General features: G+C 43.8%; 1 protein-coding gene across 2 annotated transcripts; it reads left to right on the top strand.

Moving 5' to 3' along the window:
• The first annotated feature begins 1501 nt into the window (after positions 1-1501).
• LOC105031144 (fibulin-7) lies at positions 1502-13206 on the top strand. Of its 2 annotated transcripts, XM_020056761.2 has the most exons (9): positions 1502-1688; positions 7163-7229; positions 7783-7951; positions 8129-8299; positions 10614-10877; positions 11136-11273; positions 11485-11620; positions 12102-12429; positions 12980-13206. In XM_020056761.2, the coding sequence occupies exons 1-9, from the start codon at positions 1681-1683 to the stop codon at positions 13022-13024; spliced, it is 1326 nt and encodes a 441-aa protein (XP_019912320.2). In that variant the 5' UTR covers positions 1502-1680; the 3' UTR covers positions 13025-13206. The 2 variants fall into 2 exon arrangements, with proteins under 2 accessions (XP_019912320.2, XP_034144116.1); XM_034288225.1 differs by lacking the exon at positions 7163-7229.
• Positions 13207-13861: the final 655 nt, after the last annotated feature.

The following is a 13861-nucleotide window of genomic DNA, read 5'->3' as shown; positions in this document are numbered from 1 at the left end:
TGCTTCTTACGGAGCCACTCCTTAGTTGCCCTGGCTGTGTGTTTTGGGTCATTGTCATGCTGGAAGACCCATCCATGACCCATCTTCAATGCTCTTACTGAGGGAAGGAGGTTGTTGGCCAAGATCTTGCAATACATGGCCCCATCCATCATCCCCTCAATACGGTGCAGTCGTCCTGTCCCCTTTGCAGAAAAGCATCCCCAAAAAATGATGTTTCCACCTCCATGCTTCACGGTTGGGATGGTGTTCTTGGGGTTGTACTCATCCTTCTTCTTCTTCCAAACACGGCGAGTGGAGTTTAGACCAAAAAGCTCTATTTCTGTCTCATCAGACCACATGACCTTCTCCCATTCATCCTCTGGATCATCCAGATGATCAATGGCAAACTTCAGATGGGCCTGGACATGCACTGGCTTGAGCAGGGGGACCTTGTGTGCGTTGCAGGATTTTAATCCATGACAGCGTAGTGTGTTACTAATGGTTTTCTATGAGACTATGGTCCCAGCTCTCTTTAGGTCATTGACCAGGTCCTGCTGTGTAATTCTGGGCTGATCCCTCACCTTCCTCATGATCATTGATGCCCCACAAGGTGAGATCTTGCATGGAGCCCCAGACCGAGGGAGATTGATCGTCATCTTTAACTTCTTCCATTTTCTAATAATTGTGCCAACAGTTATTGCCTTCTCACCAAACTGCTTGCCTATTGTCCTGTAGCCCATCCCAGCCTTGTGCAGGTCTACAATTTTAACCCTGATGTCCTTACACAGCTCTCTGGTCTTGGCCATTGTAGAGGGGTTGGAGTCTGTTTGATTGAGTGTGTGGACAGGTGTCTTTTATACAGGTAACAAGTTCAAACAGGTGCAGTTAATACAGGTAATGAGTGGAGAACAGGAGGGCTCCTTAAAGAAAAACTAACAGGTCTGTGAGAGCCGTAATTGTTACTGGTTGGTAGGTGATCAAATACTTATGTTATGCAATAAAATGCAAATTAATTATTGGATTATATGGATTTTTGTTTTAGATTCTGTCTCTCACAGTTGAAGTGTATCTATGATCAAAATTACAGACCTCTACATGCTTTGTAAGTAGGAAAACCTGCAAAATCGGCAGTGTATCAAATACTTGTTCTCCCCACTGTATATACATACACACACACACACACACACGTGTGTGTGTGTGTGTGTGTGTGTATGTATGTATGTATGTTGGTACACAAAATTATAATAAGATATAGTAGACTACTGTTTCCTACTAATTTAGAAAAGTTGCCTTATAATTTAGCCTTCTATTTTGGTGCAACAGGCCTATCCAAATTCAAAGCGATGGTTTTACCGCTATGCAGATGTGCGAGGATTCAGATCGACGTCTAAGATTTAAAAACCCAACTGGGCGTCTGTAAAACGGGAATACATTTGGCTTCAGCTCTCGAAAAAAAGTAGAGAAGATTTTTTTTAACAGTGTTTAGTTTTCAGGACGCGGTCGTGTTTGAATTAGTTCTTGCAGTTGAAAGACATTTATTTAAATGTGTAAGCTAAGCTGTTTGTTTTGTTGAAACATTTAAATTGGTTATTTAATTAAGTTCACGAATCCAGGTGACGGTGCGGAGGATTTTTTCCAGGATGAATAGTCAGTTTAGTGTTGTTATGGTGATGTGGAGTTTGCACTACGTCTTCATTGCCCATGGGCAGGTGAGTACACGTTCTAGCAAACTGTCCGGTTTTATATCGATTGATTGGTTACTTAGAGAAAATAAATGCTCTGATCGTTCCTCCTAATTTTACATTAAATGCTTATTGCATTTAATAATAATGCAAAACTCTTATAGCACGGACAATAAATCAATGTAGAAATAAGGCGTATTGTATGACTGAAGGTGTCTTTAGTAAAAGTGGCTTATTATGTGGACCATTTTTCTATCTGCGCTTACATACGCATAGGAGCTGCACATGCTGCCAATAAGTAAGATTTTGTTCGAGGATTACATTTTCTTCTCCATTTTCTCTTCTGACCATGCGCAATTCTGTAGTAATAGAATACTGTAGTAATAGCCTAATAGTCTACTTACGTTTGCAGTGGCTAAGTTGATGCAGAGCAATTAAAAAGTTATCTTTCCGTATTTGGAGAAGTTATAGACTATTTGTCATTCCTGACCATTTTCACACACCTGCGAGACTTCAGTAAGTGGACGAAAACAAGAAGCTCTGACACAGAAAAAATAGCTGACAATTGTTACTGCTTTTTCAGAAAATACTATTTATTTGGTTTGTGTGAATTGAGCCGCCAAACCCTGGTGAAACCTCGGATGTTTTCCATTCGATGGAACATGAACATATGTGTTTTTTTACGGTTAAAACAAGCAAATTAAACGTGTAGGTTGTACTGTAAATAAAGCATAGTAGACATACTAAAGTGCCATGCAAAATTATTGAAACCCCTGTGCAATTCAGTCATTAAAATGTTTTAGCTAAAACATTTTTGCATGGTGACAATGGACTTATGTTGGGAAGTAAAAAAAACAGCTCTGGAAAAAATTAAGAGACCACTGCAAAATTATCAGTTTCTCTGGTTTTACTATCTCATCTCATCTTCATCCGCTTATCCATATCGGGTCGCGGGGGCAGCAGCTCCAGCAGGGGACCCCAAACTTCCCTTTCCAGGGCCACATTTGCCAGCTCTGACTGGGGGATCCCGAGGTGTTCCCAGGCCAGTGTCGAAATATAATCTCTCCACCTAGTCCTGGGCCTACCCCGAGGTCTCCTCCCAGCTGGATGTGCCTGGAACACCTCCCTAAGGAGACGTCCTGGGGGCATCCTTACCAGATGCCCGAACCATCTCAACTGGCTCCTTTTGACGCAAAGGAGCAGCGGCTCTACTCCGAGTTCCTCACGGATGGCTGAGCTTCTCACCCTATCCCTAAGGGAGAAGCCTGCCACCCTTCTGAGAAAACCCATTTCAGCCGCTTGTACTCGCAATCTTGTTCTTTCGGTCATGACCCAGCCTTCATGACCATAGGTGAGGGTAGGAAGGAAAATTTACCGGTATATTGAGAGCTTTGCCTTCCGGCTCAGCTCTCTTTTCGTCACAACGGTGCGGTAAAGCGAACCATCTCAACTGGCTCCTTTTGACGCAAAGGAGCAGCGGCTCTACTCCGAGTTCCTCACGGATGGCTGAGCTTCTCACCCTATCCCTAAGGGAGAAGCCTGCCACCCTTCTGAGAAAACCCATTTCAGCCGCTTGTACTCGCAATCTTGTTCTTTCGGTCATGACCCAGCCTTCATGACCATAGGTGAGGGTAGGAAGGAAAATTTACCGGTATATTGAGAGCTTTGCCTTCCGGCTCAGCTCTCTTTTCGTCACAACGGTGCGGTAAAGCGAATGCAATACCGCCCCCGCTGCTCCGATTCTCCGGCCAATCTCCCGCTCCATTGTCCCCTCACTCGCGAAGACCCCGAGATACTTGAACTCCTTGGGGTAATGGCTCATTCCCTACCCGGAGTTGGCACTCCATCGGTTTCCTGCTGAGAATCATGGCCTCAGATTTAGAGGTGCTAATCCTCATCCCAACCGCTTTGCACTTGCGAACCGGTCCAGTGAGTGCTGAAGGTCACAGACCGATGATGCCATCAGTACCACATCATCCGCAAAAAGCAGCGATGAGATCCCCAGCCCACCGAACTGCAACCCCTCCCCACCCCGACTACGCCTCGATATCCTGTACATAAAAGTTACAAACATGGTTGGTGACAAAGCGCAGCCCTGGCGGAGGCCAACTCCCACCTGGAACGAGTCCGACTTACTACCGAGAACCCGAACACAGCTCTCACTTTGGACGTACAGGGATTGGATAGCCCTCAGAAGGGACCTCCACACCCCATACTCCTGCAGCACCTCCCCCAGTATCTTCCGGGGGACCCGGTCATACGCCTTCTCCAGATCCACAAAACTCATGTAGACTGGATGGGCATATTCCCAGGCCCCCTCCAGGATCCTTGCAAGAGTAAAGAGCTGGTCGGTTGTTCCGCGACCAGGACGGAATCCGCATTGTTCCTCTTCAACCTGAGGTTTGACTGTCTGCCGAACCCTCCTTTCCAGTACCTTTGAGTAGACTTTCCCAGGGAGGCTGAGATGTGTGATACCCCTGTAATTGGCACACACCCTCTGGTCCCCCTTTTTGATTAGGGGAACCATCACCCCAATCCGCCACTCCTTAGGCACTTTCCCCAACTCCCACGCAATGTTGAAGAGGCGTGTCATCCAGGACATCCCCTCCACACCCAAAGCTTTCAACATTTCTGGACGGATCTCGTCAATCCCCGGAGCTTTGCCACTGTGGAGTTGTTTGACTACCTCAGTGACTTCTGCCATGGAGATTGACGATGCCTCCCCATCAGCCTCCAGCTCTGCCTCCACTATAGAGGGCATGTTAGTGGGATTTAGGAGTTCCTCAAAGTGTTCCTTCCATCGCCCAATTACCTCCTCAGTTGAGGTCAACAGTGTCCCATCCTTACTGTACACAGCTTGGATAGTTCCCCGTTTTCCCCTCCTGAGGTGGCGGACGGTTTTCCAGAAGCACCTTGGTGCCGACCGAAAGTCCTTCTCCTGGTTTTACTATTCATAGGTATATGTTTGAGTAAAATGAACCGTTTTGTTTTATTCAAAAAACTACTGACAACATTTCCAAATTCCAAATAAAAATATTATAATTTACAGTATTCATTTGTAGAAAATTACAATTGGTCCAAATAACCAAACAAATATGCATTGTTTTCAGACCTCAAATAATGCAAAGAAAACAAATTCATATTCATTTTTCAACAACAAAGTACTAATGTTTAAATTAGGAAGAGTTCAGAAATCAATATTTGGTGGAATAACCCTGGCAAAAAAATTCAAGTAGCTCGGCTTTGTTTGATGTCTTGTGACCATCCATCTTCCTCTTGATCAAATTCCAGAAGTTTTCAGTGGGGTTCAGGTTTGGAGATTGGGCTAGCCATGACAGGGTCTTGATCTGGTGGTCCTCCATCCAAACCTTGATTGACCTGGCTGTGTGGCACAGAGCATTGTCCTGCTGGAAAAAAACAATTCTCAGAGTTGGGGAACATTGTCAGAGCAGAAGGAAGCAGGTGTTCTTCCAGGATAACCTTGTACTTGGCTTAATTAATGTGACCTTCATAAAGACAAATCTGCCCGATTCCATCCTTGCTGAAGCAACCCCAGATCATCACCGATCCTTCACCAAATTTCACAGTGGGTGCGAGACATTGTGGCTTGTAGGCCTCTCCAGGTCTCTGTCTAACCATTAGACAACAGGTGTTGGGCAAAGTTGAAAATTTGACTCGTCAGAGAAGATGACCTTCCTCCATTTCTCTATGGTCCAATCCTCATGGTTTTTTGCAAACTTCAGCCTGGCTCTTCTTTGCTTCTCAGTGATGAAGGGCTTTTTTCTAGCTTTGCATGACTTCAGCCCTGCCCCTTGGAGCCTGTTTCGAACCGTCCTCGCCGTGCACTTCACCCCAGCTGCTGTTTGCCATTCTTTTTGTAGGTCACTTGATGTCATCCTACGATTGTTGAGTGACATTCGAATTAGTTGACGGTCATCTCGGTCCGTGGACAGTCGTTTTCGCCCTCTGCCAGTCAGTAGCTTTGTTGCCCCCAATGTCTGTTGTTTGACCTTGTTCTTATGAACCGCTGTCTTTGACATTTTCAGGATGGAAGCAAACAGACACTCACTGTATCCCTCTGCCAGTAAAGCAATAATTTAACACTTTTCCTCACTCAAAGCTTTTCTTTTCAACTCTTTTGTCATGCTGAATTGTTTTTTTTTTTTATTCAAATTAGCTTTGAGGTACTACTTGCACTGTTTTTGCCATCCAGCTGGTCCTATTATAAGAAGATAGTGATGACCACAACAGTGGTTTTTATACTTTTCCTCGTTAAATTAAATTTGGTTCAGGTAAACATCTAATCAGTACATCATTCACCTCATAAACGTAAGTACCCCAGATCTGGACAGAGGAGCTGTCCGACAAACAGATTCTAAAGTTTAATTTGGAATGAAGCCAGACACTCAATCGACCATAAGGACATATATTTTGGATGCCTGGGACCTACCTTTATCCATCCAGCCATCTGAGGTGCCATCTTTATTGGAAAGTTGAACACTTTTCTCTTACAAAGTAAGCTCTGGTTTGGTCTGTGCTTGAGATAAATTTTCCAGTTCATTACCAAATGAATTGTTAGGTTCTTAGAACCTTAACCAGCCTATTGGCAATGATATCCGATCATCTATGACTGATAAAACATATCGATTGTCTGGAGGGTCAGTATGCGTTATTACACGTGGATGCCTTAGTTTTGTGAAGTGTTCCGTTATCCTTGAAGCTTATGCTAAGTTAGCATAGCTTTAGATTGGGTTGTCTAGTCTAGTAGCCAATTAGATTGTCTCTTCAGTTGTAGGCAGATATCCCAGGCGGGGGAGAGCCTCTTTATCGACCCTCATTGCGCAATAGGTCGAAGGTCGCATGGAAAGTCACTGGGATGAGAAGGTCGTGTTTTTATTGTAGAAAATGGGTTTCTATATTAAACAGATAGCATTTAAAACATTACAGATGTACATCAAACAGTGGAATGATGTAATTTACAGATTTGAAGTGAAAAGACACTTGGAAATGGCTCTTGACACCACTTACTAAAATAGCTGCCCAGATCTAGTACGTATGTCTATCAATCCCCAATTTTTGTTGACATGTTTGGGTAACCATAGGATGTGTGTAAAGCTGTATATATCATTATTTGAGTTTTAGCCTGTCCATGAAAGAATAGAAAAAATAGGAGTGTTTTTTTCCAGAGCTGTGTATTGCTAGCCTAACCCGATCTTGCGCCGATAATGAACAGTAATATTCCTGAAAACTTTGTGAAAACCCTAACTAGCACCAATCAAATGTAATGATACTAATTTCAACAGAACCAATTGGCTACCCGACTAGCTTGGTGGTGTTCATGATGCCTTCATGATGGGGAGCAATGTTTGTAAACACAGAAAAGGGATTATTCAATGTTCCATAGTTCTGTAAAAAAAATATATTTTAAATGGAATAGTTTTTCCAAGTGCTCAGAGGTCAATGAAACAATAATCACATTAAATATTTAATCTTTGTTAAAGTCACTGCCTGCGGTTTGAATCCTGCTTCCTGATCAGGCCCGGGGTGCCACGGAGGGCAGATTTGGGGGTTAGTAATTGTTTAAGGTTGGCTAGCCTTCATGCACTATAGGGACTCCTTGTGATGACTTGAGGACGTGTGAGCACAATTAAGATAGAAGACCTCGGCTGTCTCATATTTTTGTTGTAGCCCTGACCAACTCACCTGAATCAAGCAGTCAAAGGCTTGATAATTTGTTGACAACTTACATCTGACACATGGAATGGCTGGGTTCCCCAGAAGAGGTTTGAGAACCACTGATCTAGACGGTTGCACGAGCAGTGTGATAAGAACCAGAACGCCATCAGATAAGAGAGATTTACAAAGATGGTAAAACTCTGAGAGAAGTTAGGATGAAGGGTTGGCAATCCTCATTGAATCCAACTACGCTATCACCTTAATTAGTTCACCCCTTCTTATATGCTACTCATGAACCTAAAATGTAGTTTTCCATTCCAAAGTTAACAAATTTCATCTTTCATTCCCTCTTCCGAAACATCCATTTGCTATTTCACTACTTTAACGAAATGGTCATATTAGTGTGTGGCGAAATCTTGTGTCTGTTCTGCGGCGCCCCTCGCAGGACTGCCCATCGAAGCAGGAGATGCAGAACTCTCTTCGCCAGCTGGACAAGTTGCTGTCAGCCCAGGAGGCCTCCTACCTGCAGAACCTTCGTTCCTTGAGGAAGAGACTGAGTGCCCTGCAGAACAGCAGTACCTTAATTGCCAGGCATGACACCCAGGCTCACAACGGTGAGAGAGTGACAGCATGGTGCGCCATTTGCACATCACCGTTCTACCACAACTGTACGGTATTGCACCAGCACAGCGGTCATCACCGGAATTAACATGGCCGACGTCTGAATGTGTCATGCTTGTCTTACTGTTTATGTGACTCTTCCCTTGCTCCCCCTCCCTCTCCCTGTCCAGCCACCTGCCCTAAGCCTGAGGTCTTGGCCAATGGCAGGAGGCTGGGCAGGGTGTTTGGTGTGGGGCACGAGGTGCACTTTGTGTGCAAAGCTGGCTACGAGCTGATGGGGCCCCAGACCAGAGTATGCCTGGCGTCTCGGAAGTGGAGCGGAAAGCATCCCACATGCAGGGGTGAGTCTGAGGCCGGAGTCTGAGGCCTGAGTCTGTTTCCCCCGTTCATGCCTAGAGTGATAACATGATGTAACTCTACCTTATTATAAACTGGGAAATGGGGGTTTGGATGGTCTCCACTTTCCACACATCCGTATGTATTTTTTTATGTACATACAGTTAGGTCCAGAAATAATTGGACACTGACACATGTTTTGTTATTTTGTCTGTTTACCAAAATATATTCAAGTTACAGTTAAATAATAAATATGGGGAACTTCAGGGAATTCACATCCAAATTGGAGGAACGGTTAAGGAATTACTGCTTTTTAATATGTTGCCACTTCTTTTTCAAGGCACCAAAAGTAATTGGACAATTGACTCAAAAGCTGTTTCATGGACAGGTGTGGGCTACTCCTTCATTGTCTCTTCATCAATTAAGCAGGTAGAAGGTCTGTAGTTGATTCCAGGTGTGGCATTTGCATTTGGAAGCTGTTGCTGTGAACCCACAACATGCAGTCAAAGAGCTCTCATTGCAAATGAAACAGGCCATCCTTAGGCTGCAATTTTTATCCATCAGGGTTAAGGCAGGAACATAAGGAGTGGCCAAAACAACAGTTTCGTACATTCTGATAAAAAAAAAGAATGCACTGGTGAGCTCTGCAACACAAAAAGGCCTGGACGTCCACGGAAGAAAACAGTGGTGAATGTTCGTAGGATCCTTTCCATGGTAAAGAAAAACCTCTTCACCACATCCAGCCAAGTGAAGAACACTCACCAGGAGCTAGGCATTATCCAAGTCTACCATAAGGAAAATACTTCACGAGAGCAAATACAGAGGGTTCACCACAAAAAGCCAACCCAGTTCTGGAACAACATTCTTTGGACAGTTGAAACTAAGATCAACCTGTACCAGAATGATGGGAAGAAAAAAGTATGGAGAAGGCTTGGAACGATCCATAGCATAACACATCATCTGTAAAACATGGTGGAGGCAGTGTGATGGCATGGGCATGCATGGCTTCCAATGGCACTGGGACACTAGTGTTTATAGATGATGTGACAGAAGACAGAAGCAGCCAGATTAATTCTGAAGTGTATATTGTCTGCTCACATTCAGCCAAATTCAGAGAAGTTGATTGGACGGCGCTTCACCTTCCCAGATGACCCAAAACATACTGCCAAAGCAACCCAGGAGTTTTTTAAGGCAAACAAGTGGAATATTCCGCAATGGCCTAGTCAATCTCCTGATCTCAACCAGATCAAACATGCATTTCACTTACTGGAAACAAAACTTGCAGAAAGACCCACAAACAAACAACAACTGAAGACAGCTGCAGTAAATGATGGTGATGTCCATGCGTTCCTGCAAAAGATTCTCGACAAAGTATTAAAAATGAACATTCTATTTATGATTATGTTAATTTGTCCAATTACATTTGAGCCCCTGCAATTATGTATGAAAATGGTTTCAATTCCTAAACGTTTTATGCAATATTTTTGTTCAACCCCTTAAATTAAATCTGAAAGTCTGCACTTCAGTTGCACCTCTGTTGTTTCATTTCAAATCCATTGTGGTGGCGTAAAGAGTCAGAATTATGAAAATGTGTCCAAATATTTCCAGACCCAACTGTATGTACGTATGTATGTGCAATCTCACACAATATCTAAGGCAGCACTGGCCTGATTTGGATGAAACTTTGATGCATGGAATTTACAAATTGCACTGATTTGTTAGATGGTGGCACTTTAACAAACAATTCAAAATGCAGACTTTGCAAAGTGGGCACACCGGTTTATCTCTGCAAAGGTTCCTCTCCAGACAAGAAACACATTGTCCTGAAGAAATGCGTAAGGTCCAGGCCTTTTATTTTTGTTGAGAAACGCGAAAAATGCTAATCCTCTGGCACAGACACCATGGACAAAAACACTAGGTACAATGTTTATTCGATTAGTAACTATAACAAAATGGCCGCTGCTGACCAAAAAACCTCAGCATGGTTGTGCTCTGAAAAGACTCAACATAGAGCATGCATATCGATATTTGGCACACACGCTCAGGGATATGATTTTCTCTAATGTCAGATGCAATTTTACTAAACTTGGTGAAAGATGTGTCTTGTCAATAGAGATCCAGCATTTACAAAACAGTCCATTACTTGTGTGGGATGTTAACGGTTACCTTGTTTAACTCTAATATGGGACATAGTGTATGTATGTATGTATGTATGTATGTGACACTATCATCAGTGTGCAGGGAGCCCCTTATTTATTACTTATATATTACACCTCCTGTGTAAACTTGGTCTTACTTTTGTCTCTTTCTGTTCCCCAGTCTTTAACACTTTGATCAACACCCCAGCTGCCATACCTACGCCCTCCTACCTCTCCTCCATGTCATCCTCCACCTCCCTCTCCATGTCATCCTCCACCTCCAGCCCCTCCTCCCAATCCTCTACATCCTCTACATCCTCCCCATCCTCCGCCCCGCTCTCTGATTTCGTCCGTCCGTCCCGATGCACGCAGTTCCAGGGCTCCTCCCACTGCACCTGTGACCCCGGTTTCACCATAAGTAGCCGCGACAATAACGTCTGCACAGGTCAGTGGATCCAAACCATACCTAAAGAGAAGAGAAATCAACCAATGGAATGGTCATTCACCAACAGCCTCTCTCGCACTCTTTCATTTTCTGAGAATCCAATCGGTACTTAGGAACAGACAATAGTAAAACTATATGTAAAGTTGTGTTTTCTTTAAATAACATTTCTATTGTAGGTGGACCTAATAGATGGGGCTTTAAAAGCATAGAGTACTATCTATTTATATCAGCAATGTATTGAGGAACTGTGTGTTTCAGACATGGATGAGTGTCAGCTGTTCCCGCTGGCCCAGCCTGGGCGCCTGTGTATGCACGCCTGTGTCAACACCCCGGGCAGCTACAGCTGTGTATGTCCCCGTGGCTACAACCTGACCAGAGACAACCGCAGCTGCAAAGGTTTAGGCCCACAGACCAGACAATTCTGCAGATAAGAGCTACTGAACTACCCTGAAACTGCTGTTGTTTCAGGGAGATAGTCTTGACACCACGTCTGATATCTAACACTACCAGTGTCCATGGGCTTTTGATGAAACAGTACTGCTTTGTAATGGCAACTGTGTAATACTAAAGCCTTTTTTGTGCTTTTTTGTTTCCTGCCTCTGGGTAGATCTTGATGAGTGTGAGAATGGACATCACAACTGCACCCAGGAGCAGGAGTGTGTAAACACGTATGGAGGATTCCAGTGTGTGCATGTGGAGTGTCCTCCCATCCAAAATGCCACGTACATAAAGACGTCCTCTATGTGAGTAACTGCTACAACAAAAACCCCACCACTACCCGATCCCACAATGTCTCAGCACTGTTTTACCAGACCAGATCGGAGTTGCACTTGGGGACAAAGTCCTGAGAGGAGATTTCCTAAACTCTCAATCATTTTGAAACAAACAATGTAGCTGTTTCTATGGAGGGAGAATATTTTTATTGTTACAATTTTTTCGCCACCACAGAGCAGGGCCACCCAGCATTTCAGATCAGCACGCAGATAAATTTACCGTAATTACCATTTGCGCTGAACAATGACTTTTGCAAAACAATAGAATACAACATTATTTACAGTTGTTTAAAGAGAGAGTTTATCCAAATTAGAAAAGGATACATTGGTTTATTTAGGGTGAACTGTCCCTTTAGTGCTGTGTGTTTAGATGTACTTAGTAGTTAAGTTATATTTACTTGGTGAAACAAGAACTGACCTTCCGCCCTGTCCCTCGTCCTGAACCTCCCAGGCGCTGTGAGAGGAACCCATGCGTGGTGGGGGACTTAGCCTGCTCCCAGGCTCCCAACTCAGTCTCGTTCCAGTTCCTGCCCGTGGTCTCCAACATGCCCGCCCCACGGGTGCTCTTCCGGGTGTCCGCAGCCCGAGTGCTGGGCGACACGTTGCGCTTCGGCCTCCTGGGAAGCACAGGCCGCCGACACTTCAGCATGCAACGCTCTGGAAGACAGACAGGCACCCTGCTCCTGGTGAACTCAATCCATGGCCCTGCTACGCTGGAAGCCGAGATAGAAATGAGCGAACTGGAGAGAAGAGCTGTGCTGGGTCGCTACCTTACCAAGGTGACCCTGTTTGTCTCGCCGTATGGTTTCTAGGGGGATGGAGACGTAGAATGGGAGAGAAGGAATGAGGGAGGAGAGGGTGAGGATAGATTACTGTGAGGTGTGGAGGGGGGTTTGTAGGGCTGTGTTGTAAGTTCCATACTGTTAATGTGGATGGGTTGTCCCAGTAATGTTGATACAGGGATCTCGTTTTTAAACAGGCTTTAGACTGCTCTCCTGTTATCACTTTGACAAGCATTCATATGAATGAACCTGAGCGTTTCAGTGTTTAATTCCGGTCAGAAATACAATGATGTTGTGTTTCTATAAGTTATGGAATCTGTATCCCTAATCAGGAAGACCAGAAGGTCAGCTAATACAAATACAGATATTGACAATTCTGTAGTTCTGTTTGTGTTTGTCTATATTTATAATTTGTTATCCATTCGGTTGTGTACTTTTCTGTACCATTTTTCTTTATTTAACTTTTTTGTTTACGGTTTTGCTATATTGTATATGTTAAGTAGCTACATTTATAAAACTCCTTGTATTCCTTCCATTTCGCTAACAGAGCCTGAAAATCTTCATTGTGCTTGGGCGGGATAGAGCATATTGAAGGCCAGGGCAGGTAGGATTAAGCAGGGGCCAAGCAGTGTTGTTGCAAGCTGATGAGTGTTCGCTTAAATTGTTCCATCATCTAATCATGTTGTGGGTGATCTGGCACGGTCCTTGTTCTTAGCTTTTTTAACTAATAACTGCCATGTTTCTATGTCCGGAAGAACCTTCAAAATAAAATATTATCGGAAAAGGTTTCTACATGTCTTCTTTGTATCCAGTTCTTTGTAGAGAAAGTACACTGCCTCTATTACAATACCTCCATTACACTAACTCCATAGTACACTGTCGACATACAGTGGGAAGAACAAGTATTTGATACACTGCCAATTTTGCGGGTTTTCCTACTTACAAAGCATGTAGAGGTCTGTAATTTTTATCAAAGGTACACTTCAACTGTGAGAGACTGAATCTATAACAAAATGATTTTTAAATAATTAATTTGCATTTCATTGCATGACATAAGTATTTGATCACCTACCAACCAGTAAGAATTTTGGCTCTCACAGACCTGTTAGTTTTTCTTTAAGAAGCCTTTCTGTTCTCCACTCATTACCTGTATTAAAAGCACCTGTTTGAACTAGTTACTTGTATAAAAGACACCTGTCCACACACTCAATCAAACAGACTCCAACCTCTCCACAATGGCCAAGACCAGAGAGCTGTTTAAGGACATCAGAGATTAAATTGTAGACCGGCACAAGGCTGGGATGGGCTACAGGACAATAGGCAAGCAGCTTGGTGAGAAGGCAACAACTGTTGGCACAATTATTAGAAAATGGAAGAGGTTCAAGATGATGATCAATCTCCCTCAGTCTTGGGCTCCATGCAAGATCTC

Source organism: Esox lucius, chromosome 19, assembly GCF_011004845.1.
Source record: "Esox lucius isolate fEsoLuc1 chromosome 19, fEsoLuc1.pri, whole genome shotgun sequence".
Taxonomy (NCBI): domain Eukaryota; kingdom Metazoa; phylum Chordata; class Actinopteri; order Esociformes; family Esocidae; genus Esox; species Esox lucius.
The sequence above is the reverse complement of the archived record's forward strand: the minus strand, read 5'-3'. Positions and strand labels throughout refer to the sequence as shown.

Excerpts from the sequence above, each read along its gene's own strand:
- LOC105031144 (XM_020056761.2), top strand. Across the intron at positions 8,300-10,613 it reads AAAGCATCCCACATGCAGGG|TCTTTAACACTTTGATCAAC; the intron begins GTGAGTCTGAGG and ends TCTGTTCCCCAG. Across the intron at positions 10,878-11,135 it reads CGACAATAACGTCTGCACAG|ACATGGATGAGTGTCAGCTG; the intron begins GTCAGTGGATCC and ends TGTGTGTTTCAG.